The 25,328-nt window shown below is 36.6% G+C and overlaps 1 protein-coding gene across 2 annotated transcripts; it reads right to left on the bottom strand.

Annotated features, from left to right (window-relative positions):
- Positions 1–2,333: 2,333 nt before the first annotated feature.
- On the bottom strand, positions 2,334–25,204 carry LOC148820995 (PRELI domain-containing protein 2-like). 2 transcript variants are annotated; one of them, XM_088931901.1, is made up of 7 exons: positions 25,139–25,204; positions 24,574–24,668; positions 21,569–21,626; positions 20,168–20,241; positions 18,314–18,474; positions 12,788–12,893; positions 2,334–4,023 (listed from the first exon to the last, which is right to left on the bottom strand). In XM_088931901.1, the coding sequence occupies exons 2-7, from the start codon at positions 24,646–24,648 to the stop codon at positions 3,967–3,969; spliced, it is 531 nt and encodes a 176-aa protein (XP_088788027.1). In that variant the 5' UTR covers positions 24,649–24,668; positions 25,139–25,204; the 3' UTR covers positions 2,334–3,966. The 2 variants fall into 2 exon arrangements, with proteins under 2 accessions (XP_088788027.1, XP_088788025.1); XM_088931899.1 differs by lacking the exon at positions 25,139–25,204 and having other exon boundaries at positions 24,574–24,780.
- Between the last annotated feature and the right edge of the window lie 124 nt (positions 25,205–25,328).

The following is a 25,328-nucleotide window of genomic DNA, read 5'->3' as shown; positions in this document are numbered from 1 at the left end:
CATTTTTCAGAAACTTGGTAACAAAGTGTCATCAAGTACTACGGTACTTCAGATTGCTTCCTTCAACTTTTACTGGTAGGTCTCAGGGGTTGGATCAAGTGCAAGGAAGAAACATCACTGCATAAGCCAATAGTGAAGAATCTTTCAACAGTGCCTCTGATCTACATAACTTGGTGACCTTCAGATCAAGGTGAGGGAAAATATAATTAGGTGACATACAGATCTGAGTGTAGACATGTAAAAAGAAGGTATCGTGTAAAAAGAAGGGCTGGAGAGGACTTGTAATAATAAGATGACATGGAGATCAGAGCTAGACTAGACTTGTAACGACAAGGTAATACACCGATTGAAGCTAGGGTAGACTTGTAATAAAAAGGTGACATGCGGATCAGAGCTAAACTATACTTGTAATAACAAAGTGACCTGCAGATAGGAGCTGGAGTAGACTTGTAACAACAAGGTGAGATGCAAATTGGAGCTAGGGTAGACATGTAATAAAAAGGTGACATGCAGACTGAAGCTAGGTAGACCTGAAATAAAAAATAAGACATGCAGATAGGAGCTAGGGAAGACTTGTAATGACAATGTGACATGGAGACTAGGATAGACATGTGTAGGGGTTTTGAGCATGCACTGGGACAATTATTAAATGTAGCAGTAAATCACAAAATGATTATTTGATGGCTATTAGAAATCGACCTTGCGGAACAACTCAGCAACACACACACACAGATACTAATACACGAGAATACATTTATTAATACATAAAATGTGCATATAAACATAACAGATCTTATAGTGAGGGTTAGCAGAATACAAAAGGCATATATTCAATCACGAAGAGTTACAAATACCAAGAGGCACATACATTCAGTATACCATTCATTTATACTGTTTCATTAATGAGGTTTGATTACAACTTCTTCACTACTCAAAAGCAAGTCCATCACTCATAGGAATTAAATAGACATCAACTGGGGTTGAGGTAACAATTGAATTCTCAAGCTGTAATGCAGAATGTTTAATACTCATCCAATTTATGTGGATTCAGATCTCCAGCGGACACAAAGGAATAGCAACAGGCTGTTGCTGCATCCAGTCAGCGTCCTCTGGCCCGGTGCCAGCCTGTCCTGGTGTAGCTGGATGTGTGGGAGAAGGAGGGAAAGATTCCTTCTGCGGCGCGCTGCCAGTGACTCTCTGGAAACCAGCTAGTTAGTCCTGGCTGAACTAGCAGGGTTTGTGCACATGAAAAGTGACTGCGGGTCTGAGCAAGTCACATTCTTTAGACGGGAAGAGGACTGGTTCGTTCCCGATGTAGCGCTAGTCCTGAATACTGATATTCAGCTGTCGACAGTTCCGACCGTAGTTCACTCGTTGATCAGGTGAGCGGTCGCAGTGGGTACCAGCGGTTCACGAGGCTTGCTGCTGGGCTAACCTTGGGTGGATCCTTTGGTTACATGCGGGCGACCTCCGTTCTCGACTCGTAGAACAAAGTACTGGCACTCGGACACACTGGCCATCACGTGATTGTCCGAGTTGAGTCTGAGAATGTCCTGGAGGGGCACCTTCTGGGCCTTGTGCTGCCTCTTTTATCTAGAGGAACTACGGTCGTTCATTGGTTAAAAATTTTGCAGGTATTTGGGACCCACGTGGGGTTATCCTGCCCTATCAGTTACTAATTGGCAAATCAAGGTGGAGGATGAGTAACGATGCTCTCTGACCTTAGGGTTGTAAACACTTTGGGATGAGACTCTCCCTTGGAATCTCCCAGACAGAAAGGCGCCAGAGATGACATTCATTGGGGTGGCTGGAGAATCTCAGCCCTGGGAGTTGTTCTTTATCAGGAAACTCTATCAGCTAGAAAAACACCTTAAATCTGAACCACATGGAATGGCCTCTCTGTGTCCAGCACCACTGAGATGAGAGAGAGACTGGCAAGGGAGCAGCAAACTTAATTCCTGTATTTTTAATAAGCACTGCCGCTATACCTGAAATAAAAAATGTGACTTGCAGATGAGCTTTAGGATGTGAACTCCTGATCTGTATTGTTGCTCTGAATGTACTTGTTTACAATTAGCTTGATTGTAAAATCATGCTTGCAATGTATCAACTGTAGCATGAACATAACTGTTCCTAAATACTGGGGGATATTTTATCATTAGTCAGTAGTTGATATATTGATAGCTTAATTATTCTTAAAATCAGTTTCCTTGAAGTGGCTTAATCGACATTTTTATTTTTTAGTCTGAATTAAGCAGGTAATTCTAATCTTGCTGTGTAATGTGCCTGATGTTTTCACATATAGCATACATTTCTTAGCTGTAGAAACAATGTTCTGAAAACAGTTAACAGTTTATTTTGCATAACATGAAATGGTTAAAATACTTTTTAAGCAATGTGAATAGACAATAAAAATCATTTAATACACAACATTTCTCTGTGAACTTTTACAAAGTGTGTGACCCATAATTTCCAATGCAAAATACACCCACATCATTGCAATATCTTATTGCACAGATAGAAAAATGGTTCTGCGTCTATATACTACCGAAATAAAAAACTGGATGTGCCACACTCATTTTAAAATGTTTTATGTTTCTAAAATGTTTCATTACAATGCTGTAGGCTCCTATTAATTTTCCTGATAGATGTAATAGTGCTGCTGAAGAATGCTCTGCATTTTCACATGGTGCTGTAAAATGCAAAACTGCCTTAGATCAATTTCATTAACATAAATTACTGCAATGTTTTTTATTCAGTTTATTGTATCAAAACAGCCTCCTGCACCTTATTTATTCAACTTATGAACTGTCTGCTTACCTGCTTTTCTAACAGTTTAAAAATATAATTCCTTCTTCAGTGGGGAAAAGGAACCAATACTTGGAAATATTTTAAAAAACAGAACCTTACCATCTCATTAGCCTCTAGTAAACTGCTCACTATATCACTGCTGCTTTCAGGAGATCAAAAGGTCACTCCTGGGCTGATCCAATATGAGTAGATATGAATGGCACCCCAAGTTGAAGTCAAGTTTATTAGCTATACTAATAAATTAGGTAGGTTTCTAAACTGACAACTGACTTTTAATATGGTCTGCAGATCACCAGATCCTTAAAAGGACGGAATGTTGAGCGTCGTAGGATTGAATATTAGTAAATCTGTTATTCTTTTAGTTTTTCCTGAATCTTTCATGATGTAATCAAACCCAGTTTTTACATATACCAACTAATTTCATTTTATACACCTCCAACTAGGAATCAATAGTGAATAATTAGCTCTGCTTTACCGTTTTAACACCTATGCTATCTCGTGGTAGTGAAGGCAATGCTTTCTTTCCCCTGAAATGTGCATTTGTCACCTTTCTTTATGTTCTCTACCATCTTTCATGTTAGAAGTTCCCCTGGTGCTTACAGGATACTGGCTCCCCGATAGCACTGCAGGCACCCAACAACTCTGTGGTGACCAACTCCAGTGCCGTCAAACCAGAGTTCTCTGACAACTGTGTGACACTACTTTCAGGGCTCAGCCTGCACTCTGAACAAACACCCTTAATACCTGAGACAAACTCAGGAGCCCCCTGGTTAATTAAATTCACAAGTCTGGAATTATTACCCTTAACATTAAAAAAAAACTAACAAACAAAAACAAAATCTTCAAATTCTGATTCCAGAAAGCATACAAGCATATACAGTAAGAAAGGGCAGAAATAAGCAGAGGCTATACAGTTCATGATTCATACCTGAAGAAGTCTCTGTACCAATACAGGCTATAGGTTGAAAATAACAGTGCTACAGTATGTGGATATCTTAATTGGCTTCTCAGTTACAAATAATTTGACTAAACAATCTGGTCCTGGTGTGAAGAATCAGTCAGAATCCACTGTGACAATGGAACAATTTGAATTCAGTTTGAAAAGATTGTGTTACTTCAGTAACAGCAGGATAAACAAGATCAGTCTTATTGTTTTTAAGAATAAGGACGTCCAAATCTTTGTTCCAGGATGGTCTCCATAATACGGACACTCTGTAATACAAGACACAGATTATATATTAATTTGCAGTTTTCCATTTTAACAATAAAGAGGTATTTTTATGTTGATCACACTTACAGAATAAAGACAGAATAAGAATAAAAACATTCTTGCATTTAATTCCAAGCCATATTTGAGAATATTTTTATAACTTCTAATTATCAAAATCTTTAAACTACTGGAATCTTGAATAGAAAATAATGCTTAAAACACATTTTATTGAGCGGTTAACTGTTCAATTTACGTTTTTAGCCAGCAGCCATGTCACCCTGCAACTTAAAATTAGCAACCTGCTGAAGCTAAGGAGGTGTGAGCCTGGTCAGTACCTGGATGGGAGACCTCCTGGGTTGCTGCTGGAAGAGGTGTTAGTGAGGCCAGCAGGGGGTGCTCACCCTGCAGTCCATGTGGGTCCTAATGCCCCAGTATAGTGACGGGGACACTATACTGTAAATAAGCGCCGTCCTTCGGATGAGACGTAAAACCGAGGTCCTGACTCTCTGTGGTCATTAAAAATCCCAGGGTGTTTCTTAAAAAGAGTAGGGGTGTAACCCCGGCGTCCTGGCCAAATTTCCCATGCCTCCTAATAATCCCCCTCTATGAATTGGCTACATTACTTTGTTCTCCTCCCCCACTTCAACGGCAGGCAGAGTGACGCGCCGGTTGGAGTATTTCTCGGTCTCATTTAATGGCAACGTCAGCTCAAAGATTTGGTTCAAACCACCAAATGGAGACGGGCGTGCCAACAAGTGGACCCTGCTGATGCCGGATTAACGCTAGGATGAGAGAACTGTTCAATTTATGTTTCTAGAAAGGCTACTATTTACAATTTGAGGGTGATGATGACAAACTATTTTATATAGTGCCTTAGATGGTTACCATTTCTCTGTCTGTATACTAATATTAAAAAAGTACAGTAGCTGCTTTCAAGTGTAAACTTCTAACCAATCTTTAGTCAATGAGAGCAAGGATAATAAAAGGCTTAAAGAAGTGTGATATGGAATGGCTACTTATGTATTAGAACCAAATCCAGCAGTAGCATGTGGGCAATGATTGTATACTGAAAACCTACTGCTGCTAGATGGAAGTCTTTAGTCCAGCACACTGATACTACAGTAATTAAGAATGAGGATCTCTAAACACTGGACAATAGCAGGTACCTGTACAGAATGAGTGAGAGCACAGATGTTTTGGGGTAATCTATTGATAATTCTTGCTGACAGGTAACCAAAGGAAATGGGTCTATTAGTGGAAATAGAAACACTATGACGGTAGGGCTTTTTCAGATTTAAAAATGTGCATGTACTATTCTTAAATGTTACAGTTTAACACTTAAGTGGTAAAGGAGAAAACACTGCTCTTTACTTCACTACAATTTTTAACCTTTAATGCTAATTATAACTTCATGTTAAACTCGAATCCTCTCTAGATGAAAGCTTGTACTGTACATCTTTAAGATGTAAGATGTCTAAAGATTTTCACATTAAAGAATGCATAGTGTAAAAAATGCTTTCTTTGTGATTTTTGTGCATTCATTAATTGAAGTTTAGTTTGCTTTATAATAATCATAAACATGTGAATCCACATTTTCTAAACAGATTTTCAATTTCAGCCATTCAATCCTTTGACCTTGTACTACCTTCTCTGAAAATGTCACTTTTGATGCATGGAAAACACATCAGTGATGTCAGATTCTTAACTCTTGGTTTTGATCTCAGGTTGAAAGACAAGCCATTAGACTGCTTTGCTAAGTTCCCAAAACATGTTCTTTGAAAGCAAAGAAATAAAAAAACACTTGTAAACTTGTTAGCTCTTTATATATACATTAGCTTGTGCATTGGAGATGACATATCTGTTAGACTTTGTAGAATTTGCCATCATGCAAGAAACATACTTTAAATGGATTATGGACTATTAAAGGATAGCTGTGGGTCACAGGAGGGCATTTTGTTAAAGAATGAAGAAATCAATAAAAAAATATCAAAGCATTTTTTTCAAGTGAAGTTCAACCGTTCAGCCCTCATGAATCTGAGATTAAAGGAACTTAATTTACACTTATTATGTGACAGACATTTAAAATGCACAAGAAAATTATCTTGTGTAAAACCATCCATTTTAACATTTATTCACTTTAAAACCTTTTACAGATGGCCTAAATAGCAGATTAGTTTTAGAGAAGGTCTTTAAGTGCTAAAGAAAATTATACTCTACATCAGCCCTCAGGGAAAAACTCTTCGAAGAATTAAAGCATGAACAATTAAACTGAGGAAGAGGGAACTACAATACTCTGCTGACCAATGTTTAAACATTAAGTCTAAAAAGTAACATTAAAGAAACACTTCAATGTCAGGAGATAATAAGATATGAAAATGTAATCTGTAGTCATTACCAAAGAAGGCTTTTTGCAGTTCAAATTATTTTTCCCTTTTACCCATTTTATTCCTTTGTATCAAGCCAAACAAATGCAGAGATTACTGAAACAACTTTTAGCCCTGCTATTTTAAAAGATATTGTGACACTTCTTAAAGAATGTACTATAACTCACATTTACAGGACACCGTTTACAAGATTCAGGAGTCCCAAAGGAAAACAATACAAATGTTATGTTTTTAAGCCCCATTAACCCCACAAGTAATTCCATCAGAATGGAACTGTAAAAAAATGTTTCTGGAATTTTCAAAGTAACAATACCCAGTACGGTATTTCTGTGTTTTACAAACATGGATTTGAAAGATCCCAGTGTGAGATGTGTATTTACCTCTGCTCCATGCTCTTTAATTCAATCTAGAAATACACAAAGACAGTAATGCTATGCATTGAAGTTTAAACAGCTATTCTCTATCTCTGTTAGTGTGGCTGAAACTCTTGAAATGATTAGGGTATACAAAAAGAGACGTTTCCAGAAATAAAAGTATTTCGATACAGAAATACAGAAAAAAATGCCTGCACAGAGCTCATATTACACTGTTTCTTTTTTTCCAACATTATGAATCACATTTGAGGTCCTAACCTGCACTGGAAATAAAAATACAAAAACATTTAATTGAATGATTCCTAATGCAAACCTTTTTCAATAAAATATAACAAACAGTGGGAACACTGGACTGCGCACAAAGTCAAGGGAGTGTTGAAAGATTGTACTTCATGGGATGCAAGTGTATTCAAAACAGGTACATGTTCAAATAAATTTTCACAAGTAATTTACTCCGAGGTGGAAACTAATTTAATCTGCTGCCAGCGGAAAGAATACAACTCTGTTCTGCAAATTGGAGTTTGTTAAACAGTGGCTTGACAGACTTTAAAGCTATTCTCTCAGCAAGTGACTACATTATACATGGATATTAAGGACATTTGTCAGAATTACACCTATCACTAAGCTAACATATATTTTGTTTCCAGATTAGAGTAGAGCTTTCAGAAGAGCATGAAGACGTTTATGCAAATTGACAATCCTTGCTATTAACACAGCAGATTGTTTTCTAAAGGAAGTTCTCATCCATCTTGAAAAGAATACCTATTTAAACTTTTGTCCAGTGCTGCTGCTCTTTGAGAAAGTTTTCTTACACTACGTGCTATATATTGTTATTTGCTTATTTATTTGCTTTTCTTGCAGATAAATGAAAGTACACAGTAAGTTATCTAACCATAATGTAACATTTCAATCACATGATGGTCAATTAATACAATTAATTCAAAGATTTTTCGTATTTAAAAAAATACTACACACACACAGCCAGCCATATTTTAAAACCGGATCATCCACTGAGCTCTTCATACTTGTTATACTTGTTATACATACTTGAGATATACTTTATATCGTAGTACGAAACGGTCTGAAACTGTTTCAAAGTGGTGGAAATAGTAATGTCACTTTGGGACACATGCATTTTAATCAACAGAACACATTAATTACATTGACATAGACTAAATAAACTATTATCAGATGCCCTTAAATCCCCATTACCCAAGATAAAAACAACAGGGTTTTAACACCTATTGTATATTGAATGTCTACCTCAATATACATTAACCAGCAGCCATATCACTCTGCAACTCACAACTGGCAACCCACTGAAGCTCAGCAGGTGTGAACCTGGCCAATACCTGGATGGGAGACCTCCTGGGAAAAGCTACGGTTGCTGCTGAAAGAGGTGTTAGTGGGGCCAGCAGGGGGCACTCACCCTGTGGTCCATGTGGGTCCTAATGCCCCAGTATAGTGACGGGGACACTATACTGTAAACAGGCGCCGTCCTTTGGATGAGACGTAAAACAGAGGTAATGACTCTCTGTGGTCATTAAAAATCCCAGGGCATTTATTGAAAAGAGTAGTGGTGTAACCCTGGCATCCTGGCCAAATTTCCCATTGGCCCTTACCAATCATGGCCTCCTAATAATCCCCATCTATGAATTGGCTTCATTACTCTGCTCTCCTCCCCACTGATAGCTGATGTGTGGTGAGCGTTCTAGCGCACTATGGCTGCTGTCACATCATCCAGGTGGATGCTGCACATTGGTGGTGGTGGAGGGGAGTCCCCATTACCTGTAAAGCGCTTTGAGTGGATTGTCCAGAAAAGCGCTATATAAGTGTAAGCAATTATTATTATTATTAACTACTGTCCTTATATTTTACATTTATAATGGTATTTACTGTATATCAAACAATAAAGTTCACTTTTTTTAAATTGTAAATATAATTTGATAATATAATTTGTTTTCTCTTCCCATTATTTGTGGCAAGATAATGACATTTTGTGGCAAAAAATGATTTTTTACTCTGCAGTACATATACAGTACGTGACTCATCTGCATTGCAGTAACTGGCATGAGCTATGTAACAAAAACAAAAACTGAATACCTTTCATAGAGAATTCATCAAAGATATACAGGTGAAATTGACAGTTTTATGTACTCGCTTCATTACAGTCATAAGATTTGGGGGAATACCCCTGCACTTAAAAGTTTTGAAACATCAACTGCAAAATGAAATAATTGCCAGGTGCCAGAGGTATTTTTCACAACTGTGCTGTTCCTGCTGCCATGTCTGCTGCACTGTCACTCATAATTCCTTTGCAATTAGCCCATGCTAGTTTGTATTTTCCACCAACACACTCACTCAGTGCTTTTGAATCTCTGAGGTCTGGTTGTGTTTGTTGGTTCAAGTCAGACAATACAGCAGCTCCTCCATAAAATCATCTTGCCACATGTGTCTCACAAAAAAATAAAATGTTTTGCACAGTTTGAAGCATCAGTATTCCTGTCAAGCTGTATAGCAATATCCTTGGTGAACTGTAGCCAAGTAATAAGCTGGGCTCCCAAATTCACGGCTATATCACATATTCACTGAGACGTCATGTTATCACTGAGAGCAAAGCTTTCCAATTTTTCAGCAGACTTCTCATCGAAAAGTTTACACACCATATTCAGAGATGCTGGAAGAACAAGTTTTTTGACAACCACTTGGGCTATTTTCTCTCTTTTTTTGCAGACCCTCATCGCAGAAACCAGTTAACCAACTAAGAACTTGCACTTATAACCTCAGTGCCTTCGTTTCACAGTGTTCAAAATGCTTATCCTCAAGTTCCATGTGTTTTGTTTCTGAATTTATTTTCAAACTTCAACAGTTTTAACCTATTTACAAGCACCTTGCTACCGTACAAATAATATGCTGCAACTGTGGATGTTGGTTTGTGTTCACACAACTGACTAATCCCTATGAATCCCCTCAAAGGATGTTAACAAGGCAGAAGTCCTGTTCACTACTCAAACTTTTTTCAGTTTTCAGATGCAGATGCCATAGATGATCAAACATCCAAGTTCTATTGTCTTATTAGAAACCTATTCATTTTTTGAGCAGGAATCTTTATTTATTTATGGTTCCTGACTTGTTACTCCATAATAAAAGGTAGTGTGTGGAAAGTGGTGTCCCAGCTGGTTACATCCAAACAGCTACAAGACACACTGTTCTTGTGCCTGCACAAACAAGTTTCTCTTACCAGAAAAGAGTAGCCTATAATGTATTGATGGAAAAAATAAATGCAACACCTCCTCCTCCACACTCTGGCCCTCCTGTCTGTGTGGAACAGGCTAGAAGGTTTGAGCAGAGGGCCTGTGACAGGTCTCCTTGCTCTAAGGCCAGCAGGCATTGCGGGCATTGTGTCTGCCAGCAGTTTCAGCAGCTGTACGGGTGGCAGATCTGAAACGATCTCTCAGATGGACCAGTTTGATGTGTCAGTCCTGCTCCGTCACTCGCTCTTGGATGATCATCTGTCCTGCCGGTGTGCTGAAACCTTCTCTGCAGTTGGGACACAGTGGAGCGGCTTTCTCCATAGTGTCTGGCAACGCTGGCACATTACATGCCTGCCTGCAGCATGTCAATGGTCCTCTCCCTTGCTTCTGGTGACATTCGTGGCATTATGGAATGCACAGAAACCTGACTAAGTGTGGCCTTTTTCTTGCAGTGACCTAAGCTTTGAAGTAAGGCCTTTTTAAAGGTGACCTGATCAGGCATTGTCCCACCTGGACCTCGTTGGGTAAAAGTGCTGCTAATGAGCTTTCATGTGATTGGCAAGTTGCAATCCCTCACTGCACAAGCTGTTTTGCTAGTTAGAGGGCTTAAAACAAACTGACAACTTTTTGTGAAAGTACATAAGCTATAACTATAGTATTCTCATTCCAGAAAATGTTGCGCTTCTTTTTTCCCTCATCAGTATATATTTTAAATGACAAATATATACTGTTACAACTTGAGGGGGTGGGGTGCTCAACGTTTAGCAAGTGTCAACAGTGTCAATGTGCAGTTATCAGGTTTGAAAGCAAGTAGAAACAATGTATGGAAGATGAGGTGTTTGCAGAGCTGTAGGTGGTCTCTGAGACACATTGATCAAAGAAATTGGTTAGTTTACTTTAGTTAATTAAATTCTTGGCAAATCATTAAGAGTTTACAACAGTCCAGCAAAGCAGGTTAGAAAGACAGGTAGAGAAGGGGACACGAGAGAGACATGGGAAGGACAGAAAGACACAAGGAGAGAAAAAGTAGCGCCTGGTGAGAGGTCCTTTTTCCGTATACGCCTTAAAAACCAGATTCAAGTTAAGTGTTTGAGCCCCGTTGAGAGAGCATTTTTAGAATAGGGAGATAGGGCCTTGTTCATTTTTTTGCAACTGGATTTATAGAGAATTGACATCATGTTGTATTTTTTTTCAGAAGGCAGGTTAGTCTCTCTTGTTGGAATGTATACTGTGGTTATTATGCAGGAATTTGAATAATTAGTAGTTGTCTGAGGGTTTTCTGAGAGTATGTAGGCCTCTGAAACATCTTTTGTAGATAGAATAACTTGTATGTTGTGTGTTGTTTAGTTAGTGTCATTTTTAATAAATATTTGTTTAACCCAGTGTGCCTGATGTATTAAACATTGACCAAAGTTGTGCCCAGACAACAATAATTTACCAAATACCAAACTGGATATACTGGCAGGAGCTTTACAAGTTGGGGGTTAGGATTCTTTATTTTAATTATTGGCTATCCTGTCCAGATTTACATTTGCAAGCAACTGAGTGCCTAATATTTCACAAACTATAATAGCTTCTGATAATAACAGATTATAATAATAACAGAACAAAGTTACTGATTTGTAATATAATCTCACTTTGGATGATAATAGTAAACAGCAGCACAGGACACACAAATAGATGAAGAGAACAAAGATAAATAAGGCCCAAGAACACAGCACAAGAGAGAGGGACTCTGAGCCATGAGACCTGATCTCCATGAACTCTCCTTGCTGCTTCACAGAGAAACCAGATTAATATCTTGTCTATGAACAGAGCAGATGCTATCAAATTATTCTCACATCATTTTGTGCAGTATTAGATATCTAATCTGCAGTAATGAATAGAAACGGGTATATTTTGACTCATTTAAATCGTCTCTTTAATTTCACATTAAGTATATAAAGCACATAAAAGGGTTAAATAAATTTACCAGGGTTAAAGGAAATTTATATTCACAATTTCCCTAACAATACACTTAATGAATTTCTATCTCAGCTGTTCAATGCAGGTTGACCTATTGAAGGATTCACGATGCAAAAGTCTAAGAATTTCCCGATGAGTGCCAAACAGAAAAAGAAAACTGACTGCCCACATAGATTTTCGCTTGCTGCTGTCAACGGAATCCCTCTTGACTATGGTAAACCCCTTTTGTCAGCTAAACATAAATAACAGTGGAGTCAACGGAATAAAGAGAGAGCTGGTAAAGCAGCATGTACTGTACCACAAGACAAATGGGAGGCCTTGTTTGTGTTCAGGACATTTACCTCCTGTTTGTTACAGTTTGACAAATATTAAAATGAAAAGACGCTTTTAAGAACCGAGGCATTTACATTAATCTTTTCAAACTCACAAATCCTGACGTGGAGGCTACCTTGAAGTGATTTTAATAAAATATTATAGAACATCTTGTAGCTTGGGAACACAATAATAAAAAGTTTAAATTTACAAATTTATTCAGTTTAGGTTGGATCATATATAAATATGTGCACACATACATCGTTTCCATTCATTTCTATTGGATTTTTATCTCAGAGGGTTCCAAATATTACTTTTTTATCAGGTGTACAAATTCAGAATGAGTAACTGCACAGGTGCACAGTAATATTACAAAATGATATGTTAGCATTCTTATAAATACTTTACAAAGCCTTGCGAGCACAGAACAAAGACAACACACCTGAGAGAAAAAAAAAACAGGACAAGACTCCTTACCTTCTTCACTCCTTCACTGAAAAATGATTTAGCGAACACTTCAAATAACCTGTTGAGTTTCCCTACACCCGTGACATTGATGCTTCCTTGCTGACAGAATTCTGTCCTGTAAAAAGCATACAAAATGTGATGACTTTATCCCTTTTAACTACTTTAACAGAAAAAAGGGCTGTACATTAGTTTAATACCTGTGTCACAATCAGGGAATACAAAATATATCCACACATATGTGCACATGTTAATTCCAATTGTGCTGTAGGTCTATTCATTTTCCAAGAAATAATTATTTGACATACCCAGTTAGTAGATGTCCGAGAGCTAGACAGCATTTTACATTAAACATCAAGGCCAGGGAAGTGTGACATCAACAACTGTGTGACGGCAAATAATATTTCTAAAGAGATAACACCCGTCTAAGGTGACATTTCCCACTCTTAAGATTAGATAAGATAAGATCACTTTATTAGCCATGTACAATTTCTTGCATTACCCTTTTTGCATACCCAGCTTGCTCTCCATGAGACACAGACACACAGACAGGGAGAGAAGCTTGGGGTCAGAGCGCAGGGTCAGCCATTGTATAGCGCCCCTGGAGCAGTTGGGATTAAGGGCCTTGCTCAGGGGCCCAACTGAGTAGGATTCCACTCTTGGCTGGAATGCAAATCCGAATGATCAGAAATATTACATTAAATATTAGAGGCTTGTGTTCTTCTCTCAATCCAGCTCTCATAGCATTAATATATTGACACTGGGACTTGAAGAATTCTCTTAAAACAACAATTTGCAGTAGGTCCAACCAAGGTGCTGTGTGCGAACCAAACAAGTTATATAAAAAACACAGTCAAACACCACAGTAACATCTCAGTAGAGATGAACTGGCCTTCAAAGAAAAACTAAAGGTGAAGTTGCCCTCACCAGAAACCTACTGTACTAATAATGACTAAGAGCCGAAACTATTTCTTTGTTGTTCAAAATTGTTTCTTATTCTGCTGGAAACAACCCGGTGTTAGGCAGTCCTAGCAAAACCAGGGTCATGAATGGTATCTTTGCATCTACAGCAGGAAATCAGGAAAAGAACTGATGATGCTTTTTAACTATTTTAATTTCCAAAAACATATGAAGGGGGTTACTATTCAATCATCACAGTTACTCTTAATATGCAGGGGGTATTACAAGATGCTCCATTATGTCAGTATGACCCTATAGTGTATGTCCAGCTGATGCTTATTGCATGGTTGGGCAGAGAATGCAGCTTCTTAAAGCCAGAAATCCTGTATTGTATTTACAGTTTCATAAACATCACCCTGGCAGGCATCACACATACTTCTAAAACAGGGACAGAGATGACACTTAAAACGTACCATTAAAGATAATCAAAAAGACCCATGCTGGGACTGCCTGTTCAGAATGACTGCTTTCTGCAATCAAATGCATTCAGAGGTAGAAATTAAAGGCATTTAAAATTTTAACATCAACAATATGCTATCAAACTCTCATAGAATGCAAGATGGGAAATTGTTTACTGTGAATGCAGCGATCACAATGAAAAAAAATAACTATCATATAGCCCTTCAAACGTATTGGGAATAAGCATGCTTAATTAGCATCTTACTGATAAAGACCAATTATGTCAACAGTAACTAATTAATCCACCTATTCAACATCTTATAAACACTTCAGTATCTAGTAAGATGATAGCCTTTTGGTAAATCAGCTGCTAGATTTGTTGCCTGCAGGTCCTGATAGGATTCTTTTTCATAAATGAATTTATGTACTTATCTTCCAGAACCAAACACATAACGGAAAGATGCTCACACACACACAGTGTAACACCTACAGCAGACTTCACAATTTGCACTTCAACTCTGAAATGAGGTCAATCTCGCAGGTTTTTTGAAACAGTAAACCAGATTCTCTAGAGTTTACATACCTAACTGTGAAAACATGTCCAGCTGGTGTCTTAATAGCAGTCCCACACAAGAGAAATGTAAGTAAAGACTTGAATATTATTAAATGATGTTATTTCTTTAATGAACTCTCCTGGAACAACTGGAGGTGTATTATCATACTGTACTATAAACAAGAGTTTAATTTTAAATTATTTGTTTAATTAAAAATAATATTTGCAACCTTTCAAAAACAACTGCCCTTTAAGTTTTAGCTTGTAGGTTGATATTTACCATATTAATTTAGTTAAAAACTCTAAATTCTATGTATCCATCATGGATAAATACACTACATTATAAGCTCCTGTGTGATTCAATCATGGGAAAAGCACTGCACAGCCCATTGACAACTATACCATCACTGTCAATTTTAACTACCAGAAAATTACAGCCTATTACATGAGCCATTTGAGTGGCAAAGCAAACTTGTCTTTTAAAATGCTTCATACAGTGATGTGTGTTTCAAATTCCTTTCTGTGCAAACCTTCCTGTGTCAAATCATACTTCTCCTGACAGGTTTTCTTTATCTTAGTTTACATCCATAGCAACATAAAACTGTGTAATTACAACATATAGGTCAAGCAAAAAGAGAATGTTATTATGTGTTACAAAAAATGTTCAAGACACTAGTTTGTTCATCTATTTGTTTAAAGGTCGGTTGCAATTCATTTTTTCCACCCTTAAATAATAATTACATAATGTTTTTGCTTATATTACTTCCTGGAGCACAGTCTCAATATCAAAGAGCATGTTAATGTAAGAGACTAAATGTAAATTATAATAATTAGGCCATTTTTATGAAGGTAATATAACTTGAATTAATCACAACACATCACCTTAGAAACACTAATGGAAAATACTAACATTAGTTCTAAAAGAGCACTTAGTCTATTCTTCAGTTCCTTTTATAAGCCATCAATGTTATAGCTGACAGTTTGGAACTGTGGATTATGTCCTTGAATATGTCTGTATTACAGAGATCTACTTTTTAAGCATTAAGCAATACAGAAAAATATCTCCAATGTATTCATGTATAAACCAACTTTGAGAAACTCCTTTAGCCTTAAAAGGTTTGCATAAGCCTAACAATACAATATTAAAAACTCTTATTTACTTATCAAGATCCTCAATGGGTCTACAGTTGTTGATTTAACTATGCATTTAGCACTTTCAGGAGGCAGCATAACTTAGTGGGTAAGCCACTGGATTTATAACCAACAGACCTGCAGACCAGCTGTTGTACTACACTCAAGGTATTTTACACAAGTAGCTCCTGTCCACCCAGCTTTATAAGTGGGGACCAGCATTGCTGGACGTGATCCCTGTGATGGACCAACAGGAGAAGAGTCACTAGCTGTCAAGTTTGCTTAACACTACAGAAAGTAGGACAAGTTCTGGCTTAACAAGCTACTGTGACATTTACTTGAATTTTTTTTAGTTCTTCAGAAAGAGCAAGCATGTTTCAACATGGGATGTGTCACAGAAAATGACCTCTTGTAAACACAACTAAATAAATATCCCTTCCTCCTTATCTGCAGTTAATTTATTTGTGGTTTTGCATATCCATGGTGTCAGGCCAAGCCTGACATGAGAGGCATTATTCTAGAAACTTCCAGAACATTCGCAGATGCCTGAAGTGTCCCAGACATTTTTCTGCACATTATGTCATTAAGAATATTCCTTATCCCAACAGAAAATTATGCAGTACTATATTTATTTTCAGTCACATTCTTTTGTTATTTGGAATATTTATGTTTTTACCTTTTGTCTTTACACTATATACAGTGCACAAAATGTATTGTATAGTAGAGCTTTTTCTGGTATACACATTTGCATTATCCAGCGACAGTGCAGCATTGTATCGCCTGTGAATAAGAAGGACTGTGTGTATAATTATTTAGAAAAATAAAATACATTCTCAACATCTGTTCAGATCAGTACAGAAAACGAGATGGAGTGAAAGAAAAGAAGCCTTGCTTTCTTTTTCCTGACCACTAAACAGACTGTGTTATTCAATTGGTCTTGTCAGGAAGAGGGTGTTTTGCCACTAAAATTAACAAAGTGTAAATCTTTTTTTCTAAATTGTTTGACATTGAAATTCAGAACATAGATCTTTGGCAAATAACTGAATCAGATTAAACCATTTGGAGATCCTAACAAATAAAGGTATTTTATTTTATGTTAGCAGGTTGATATAATTCCTTTAAAAGAACATTCCTTTTTGATGCCAGTACTGCCACTGATGGTAAGTGTTTATTCATTCAGTTTCTGTAAAATAGGTTGCTTGTCTGCCTAGCATGCACAAGAAAACAGAAAAGACAAAGGGTTCATGGAGAGTACTGATCAAAAATCAATACCTACAGTACAAAGTCAACCAGTCTGCTTCATTAGGATGACCGAGTTACACTAGGAAGTCTATTAATGAAAGCCATCTGCTTAAATATTGAACACATTCAAGGAACTGATTTCTCTTAATATTCTGCCTAAAGCAGTGTAATTTAGGTGTCACTCCTTTGCCTGAAAGACGAAACTAAATAATGAACCATTTATTGGAAAGCTTATGATTATTTAACATAGAAATTACAGCAGTAACAGATTTGTAAAGAATATCCAGCACGCAACTAATTACTGCACCTTCGGAAAAAAATATTGCCCCATGTTCAAATGAATCTATGTAGGAATTTAATATGCTTTAATATAAAAACTAAGAAAATTAATGGGCAGAAAATTCGGAGAAGCAGAGGAAATGCTAGTGTGCACACACAGTATGTGAACAAACAGAAATAGAAGGCCTAAGAATCCAGGACACCAGCTGTCTTAGGCCTTGACTTTCACTGGGCAACCAAAAGTGTTTTATTTAGTCTATCACTGTTGGTTTATGAAGCAGTAATTCAGTCCATCAGTGGAAAACCTCTTTGCTAGGCAACAAAATGCGTGACATGTCAAGGCCAAAAGCTCCATTAACACTTTGAAGTAATAATTTCCCAAATGGAACAGAAGATAAAAGATAAAGCCCTCTGTACCATGCATAATACTGATACCGTACGAATGTATTTATTTCTGACATCTTTAAAAAATGTAACATTGGCAGAACCCAGAATTTCACCACATGGATTGTAGAATTTATGAAGAAGGCTTACAAACAAAAATAGGCACTTCTTTAAAGAAACTAGGATATTGACTTGTACTGCACGACTGGGTATGAAGGTTGAGCTCTTGCTCGATAACCCTTTGTGCAAAGAAGTGCATTCTGTTTTCCTATTTTCAATTTTCCCCCTTGGTTTCTGTTTGTGTCTTCAGAAAAACAAGAGGAAGTTCATTAGGTTGGCTTTGTCAGTAGCTTTGAAGATTTTACATCCATGTATCAGGTCCCTCTGTAGTCTTCTTTGGAAAAAAAGTATAAGTTCTATAAACCTGTTAGAACAGGACATTCCTTTGAGACCAGGAACTCACTCATCTTTGGACTGAATCCAGAGCGACAATATTTTTCCGGAGAAAGAAAACCAATACAAAAATATTTACATATTCGACATTTTTCTGCAACACAGTCACCAGAAAAAACAACAAAAGAAACACTTACCAGTTTGGGTTAAGTGCACTTTCCCTGAAAACAGATACTTCATGTAAGGTAGCATACTGGGCCCATGTGAGACAACGGCTTTTAATATTCATAATTCTATGCTTCAGATCCAACCATGACTCCTCTTCGAGGTAAATGTCATTGACATTCAAGACGTGAATCTGAAAAGTAATCACATTGCTTCACTCAGAACAGTGCTGTCCTTATTATGTGTATGATCAAACATTAAATTATTATTTCTGAATTCATTCATGCCAGCACTGGAACCCAACTGTTAAATAATAAACAATAATAGCAGTTGGAATAGAATGGAATAACTTTTTTGCAAACTCCATAAAAGAAGAAGTTTATATGTATACATATAAACTTTATAGTTTATAGAAATACAACTACTTATTATAATTTTCTCTTAATAGTGACTATCCTTAACGGCACTAACAGTCAACCCAGTGGATTTCTTCAGAATTGACAGCAAAACAGGAATGAGGACACATGGAAACTACACGAAAGTGCACTTAAAACGTTTACCCAAGGGGATGTGGGAGAATGGAACAATCTGCCCAGCCATGTCTGGAATTTTTCAAGAAACGACTCAATAAGATCCTTGGATCAAAAAACTAATAACCACCATTTGATCTCCTCTTTTTGCTAACAATTCTAATCTTCTATGTTCTTAACAACTATTTTTTTAAATGCTTATGCATTATTTGCCACCGGACAGAAGAGGAAATGTAAACATAAACTGTGTCTGAATATCAAGGTCTGGTGAAGGGGAAAGGAGCACATACCCAACGGATGAATGAATGAACTGATTGATGAATGACCAGACAGAGACAAACATACACCAGTCATAATTTTGCAATAAAAACGGGAATTTCTAAAGGTACAGAAAGGGAGAATGTAATGCGTTCACAAAAACATATCACATAAAACAAAGCCACAACTATCATCGCTCCATGTATGCATTTTGTGAATTGATCAATATTTTAATTTTTTTAGAGCACTCAATATCAGATGTTCCCAATAACAGTGATACAGGAAATGTAAATGTAAAAAGGTGTATCTTCTGTAAATGATACTTTACTATTCACAAAAGGTAATATGTGTATAAACAGCCAAACTGACATCATGATTCTTAGGATGGCTGCGTTCATAAAATGAATCCATGTTTCAATGTGAGTATTTAGACTGGATTAATAAGAAAAATTCATAGTTAAAAACTGTACACTTAAGATTGCGTTAGAGTGCGTACAGAATTTTCCCTTTTCGCCCTTTAGCAATGAAAGACTACTCTAAGCTACCACTACAATGAAACTGTCACATTTATGAACAACTAGGCCCACACCTTTGGAAGAGACATGGAAGAAGCAGTTTAATGTTTTTCACAAATGTTTTTCATCAAATGAAAATGTCACACTATCTATCACTGTGACATGGCGTAAACTTTGTTACAAGTGTAGAACCATTAAAGTAACTCATGAAGTTATGTGTCAGCACCTTTGACAACTAATAACGCCCTCTGGCCAAAGGTCAGTGTATCAGTGATAAAATGCAATACTTCTCCTGTCATAAATGGATGAAATAATGCCTTTATATATGCAACTTAAAAAAATGTACATACCAAGACATAAAAACATATAAAAAATACAAATGGGTTAAAGACAATAAAGACACAGAATGTTGCTAACATTAAAGTTTTTAATCTTTACAAACCTGAAGAACTTATTACCCATTAACAAAAACAATATTTCCAGTATTCTAATGTTTGCAAGTGAGAGTATTATTCATAAAATATACAAATAAAACAAGTTTATATTTTTTTATAAAACAAGTGGAAAAAAAACCTCAACATACCTTTCTTAAGAATTTAGGGATCACATTGTTGCAGGTCGCTATCCTTCTTCTATATATAATTCCTGAGATCTGGTCTATGTAGAGGGTAAAAATAAAATAATGTAATAACTCCAGCCTAGCATAAGTTCAAAAGAATTACTTCCGATACCTGTCTACTTTCATTACTTTGTAATACTCTTTGTTATATCTTACTGCTAGCCAATAAATGTTCTGCACACAACGCATAAAGCTATGTGCTTTTTAAATATTATTTATAATTGACATGCAAACATCACAAACATATAGATCAAAGTTCCAAGAACAGAAATGAGCAAGTAATTTCTCTAAATGACTACTCAATGCAGATATGAAAATAATAAAAGCTACAGTTATTAAGACTTGTACCACACAGAAAGCTTGCTCTTTTTTCCTCGACTTTGAATGTTACTGTGCCAGGCCTAAAGAACTGGAATATAAGCAGCACCATCTTAAATTAATAATCCTTTCCTATATCTTTCTGGGAAGAGAAACAGTTTAAATTACACTTATTTTAAAGAATGCAAAACTAAGCAAAATGTATTTTAGAAATTTTGTGTTAGAAACACATGGACCAAACAGGCAATATGAAGCACTAATCCCCTCCTTGTCTATAGAATTCTAAAATCGAACACTAAGCCCTTCTGAAAAATTGCAAGGCATGAACAAACTTCACTGAATTTGTCAACAGGACATAAAATAACATAAATATAATGCCTGCACAACAAATCAATAAATAACAAAGTAAAAAAACTCTTGCTATTTAGCAGAGAGGCAATGCAGCTCAATGAATATACAGGGGGACTGAAGAACAAGTAAATTACGTACAAAAATAGTCCTACCTTATTAATCTTGGTATTTGTGTTAATATTCATCTGACTGTATTGTAAAAACAATACTTCACAGTACTTAATTTACATCATATAAAGGTCAAATACAAAAAGAAGAGATTTTCATTATTTAGCCTATATTACTAACAGTTCAATTTATAGTATACTATGAAGACGTTCCAAGTAGGTAGGTGCAGTGGCATGCTTGGGCTGCAAAAGAACGAGTAAATGTTTTGGCTGTGGAGCCTTCTTCACGTGTGTAAACCTTCATCATGGAATAATCTTTTACCTGTTTCTATAGTATAGTATGGCCGTGAATATTAAAGCCCAGATAAAGACCTCCACTTAGTAGTCCTTGGTGAAGACTTCAGTAAGTCTCCTTTCTATACATCCTGCTTTTAATATTTTAAGTTTTAATGTTAAGTACTATTCAATAACAAATAACAGGACTATGACTATGTTAGGTGTGCTTTTTTCTTTAATTCAGAATTTTAGTGGGCTAAAGTGAGAGGATAAACTAAACAGGGTTTATAAATATTGAACATACTGTACATACCTGTTTTTTCTTCAACAGTTTTAATTCCCCTGACATGTTCCTCGAGAGGAGTAGGATACTGTAACATAAATGATATTAAAAAAACTTTTCATTTTCTGTAAAGATATATACATATAATTTCATGTGTTGAGTGGTAGAAGATATCATAGTTATAATGAATATCTTAACCATTCTCTGTATAACCAGCATTGGTAAATAGTTCCACGGAGTGCAAAAAGCAGTTTTAGCATAGGTTAACATATCCCCTTATAATTCAAAACAACCATAGCAGGAAATGGCCTTTGGTTAAAACATAAAAGGAGAAAAATATTAAATGAGTTCAGCTGTGCCACTGATTGGTTTGTCTTAGGATAACTAGGTTATGGTGTGAAATATAAAAAACATAGAAGCAAAACAGAAAAGCATACTTGAACTTACTTGAAGATGTATGTGTTCCATTTTACAATCTTTGGAAAAACTTCACAAATTTTATGATCTCAGCACTGTAAGTGATGAACCATTCCCACTAGCAACACATCCAAAGTTTAAGAACTTAATTGAATGTTGTACGACTGTATCATAGGGATTTGCTTCAACTAAATATGGATAGAAATGTGCTGAATGTCCCCATGAAGGTACTCATGACCAACTAAAGAGGCTCGTGTATGCTGGCATGAAACAGCTGTAACGCCACTCGGATCCTTCAGTCTTGTCACACACACTTACAGTATCTCCACGTGGTTCCACCAGAACAGAACACAGAACCTGAGGGTCACATTTTGGAAATACTGTAGCCGAGAGATTTGCAGAGGAACAGAGGTCCATCCATCCTTTTACCAATCGCTTCCATTCAATTTAGGGTTATGGGGAAAGTCAGAGTTCATTCGGGCAAACAACACACGCAAGGTGGGGTACATCCTGGGACATGATGCCACTCCATCACAGGGCACACACAAACACAGACAAGCACACACTCACAATAGGGTCAGCTTTCCCCTTTGGTTAAGCCAATTAACTTACCATTATATGTTGCACTGTGGGTGGAAACCAGAACACCCAGAGAAAACCCATGCAAACGTGGAGAAAACATATAAACTCCACACCGATAGCACCCCTTATCCAGAATTGAACCCAGGGCCCAATCAATTCTAACCACTGCACCACCATGTCACCATTTGAGAGAGATGTCTATTGTGCTTGATTTAAAAAGATCACTTCAATGTAGAAAATCTGTTTCAATTCTGCATACCTTAAAATAAACATCAGGCTTTTTGTGTCATTATTTTCCAGACCTAAATACTTTATATGTTTATATAAAACAGGAAATTAATTTTCTAATATCCTATTGACGTTTGAGTCTAAGAAGGGCCAAAATGAAAGCATCTTTTAACTTCTTTCACTGTGTTTACCTCTCTTAACCTGAAGCAAAGCAGCTGTACAAACACCCACTTAGCACACAGTACAAGAACACTCTGGGTAGAGGCATAAGCATCACAGAGGCAGGCTGAGATCATGCTGTGTATCCAAACTGCCCTGACAAGACAACAGAAAAGGCCTGTTTTATAGGTGACAGCTTGTGAAGATGAGCCTGTCAGCGTTTCAGAGATTGCCCATATCTAGTAAATTGGAAATGTATGCATTAAGGCACTTGGCGTTTATTTATTGTATGTGACATTATCTAGCCTGAGGTCCTGTGTTGGTTCTGCAGCTTTGTTATTATTTATCTTGCCTGTAAAAGATCCAACGCTAAAATACTGGCACACTTTATATATCAATTCACATAGCATACTATACAAATGACAGGTACTTCTTTGTGGGTGGTGGTAATTAAACCAAATACACCACTATAGATTTTTTTCGTGATCATTAGCTCTAGATGCCATCATTAATTTTAATTACCTATTTAATTACATACAATTAGTTTAAATCTGATGACATTTTGGCTTGCAGTATTTTCAGATGCTCAACTGTTCTAACCTTATACCACAATAAATAAGGCATTTGAATTTTACCGAATGCTGTAACTCAAAGATCTTCAGCGTCCTCAAGTGGCTACATTACTTTTAAAACAATAAATAATCTGAGTTTTACTTTCTGCCCCCATGGTTTGGGTGTTGTCCGAGATGAGCACACGAGCAACAAAGCAACGTTTATCTAATCAATAATTTGTAAAGATAAAATTAAGGATATATCGTCACATAGAACTTATGTGAAAGGGACCGGTTTAATGGGTTTATACTACTCATGTGACAGTATTACTTATTAACCCTCATCCCTACCTAAAATGCAAACTCCACGTTTGTAGAGTACTTTGTTTTAGTGTATGAATACAAATCAACAAAGAACCCCGTTATATTAAACTAGAGACGAATTTTCATTTCAGTTCCCGGATTCCTCTGGTAAGCGAAAATAACTCTTCACCTCCAGTAGAACGCTATGAAGTGAAATGTAACACTGAAAGGCCTGACATAATTAAATTCCTGTGCACGGCTGTCTGTCCTGCATAATATGATATCTTATTCGACGGGCAAGTAGAGAAATATTTCAGTCTTAACTGTTCTGTCCTTCGTGTAGCAAAGCTTTAACGGTAATACAGACAATGCCGCTTTAAACGTACTGTAAACATTCGAAACTTGACAAGATAATGATATCTGCCCAGACCAGAAAATGACATCACAACACATCCTGGGGTTTGTAACCTATTCGCTGCGCCAGTACAGTATAAAATGGAAAAAGTCGATTATATACTATATATAAAAATAAAAAGTTCAATATATAAAAAAAAGTCAAAACTGTAATGGTGGAAATGTGCAATGCTCGGGCACCCGTTCAGTTACTGTTGTATTTAATCTGAATTAAATACGATGAAGGAATCCAATTCCTATACCAAAACAGTTAACCCCGTTTAAAACAGTTATAGTTTATCATCAGCTGCTGATTTTTCAAAATCGATTAAAAAATAAATACTGCGATGCGATACCACTATGCTCCAATGGATACATTATTGTTTACGAAACATACAGTACCTTGTTTAAGTGCATATCTACCACGCGTTCAAAGGGATATTTGTACAGCTTTCTTGCGTCCACCGTGATAACCATGCTTATAACAAATATCAGTTCTGTGAAAGAAAATAAATATATTTTTATAACTTTTTGGTAGAATCGTTATTATCCACTTTTGGGACGTTTTGCTCGACTCCTACGTAATGCCTATGTAGAGGAAGCATGCATTCTAACTAAATCTATTGAATAACTTTATTGGTTACCCTAAAGCTGCAGTGCAGGACGCTACGTAGAAAGAGATTTACATAATACTAGTAACACCAGACATTTGCAAGTAAAACACTAAATCTAAAACATCCTATGAAAGTTATTTTGTTTTTTTAATATACATCCTATAAACAATACTAAATCTACGCAATAACAAAGCGAATGTATTTCAGCCCACAAAATGTGCTGCTTCGATACTGTACATACACCTACCCCTACTTTCATTACAGTTTTTTTTTAGTTATTTAGTGTAGTATTTGAGATGTTTGTAGCACTGAAGCGAGACAACAAATTAAATTTAGGGTTGAAAAAACTGTACCTGTTGCTTTCCTTTTAAGTGGTGGTGCTAGTTACGGATACGGCACTTACTGTAAGCGGAAATACACTCTTTGCTAGTACCTAGCACTACTGTTAAATACGCTTTCCGCCGAGATCGGCACATAGTTGGGAAAGACATATACAGTAAACCATTTCATGCAACACATTCAAATATCGTGTTCATCTTATTG

This window comes from Atractosteus spatula, chromosome 14 (genome assembly GCF_055471065.1).
Source record: "Atractosteus spatula isolate fAtrSpa1 chromosome 14, fAtrSpa1.hap1, whole genome shotgun sequence".
Lineage (NCBI taxonomy): Eukaryota > Metazoa > Chordata > Actinopteri > Semionotiformes > Lepisosteidae > Atractosteus > Atractosteus spatula.
This window is presented reverse-complemented; position numbering and strand designations above follow the sequence as displayed.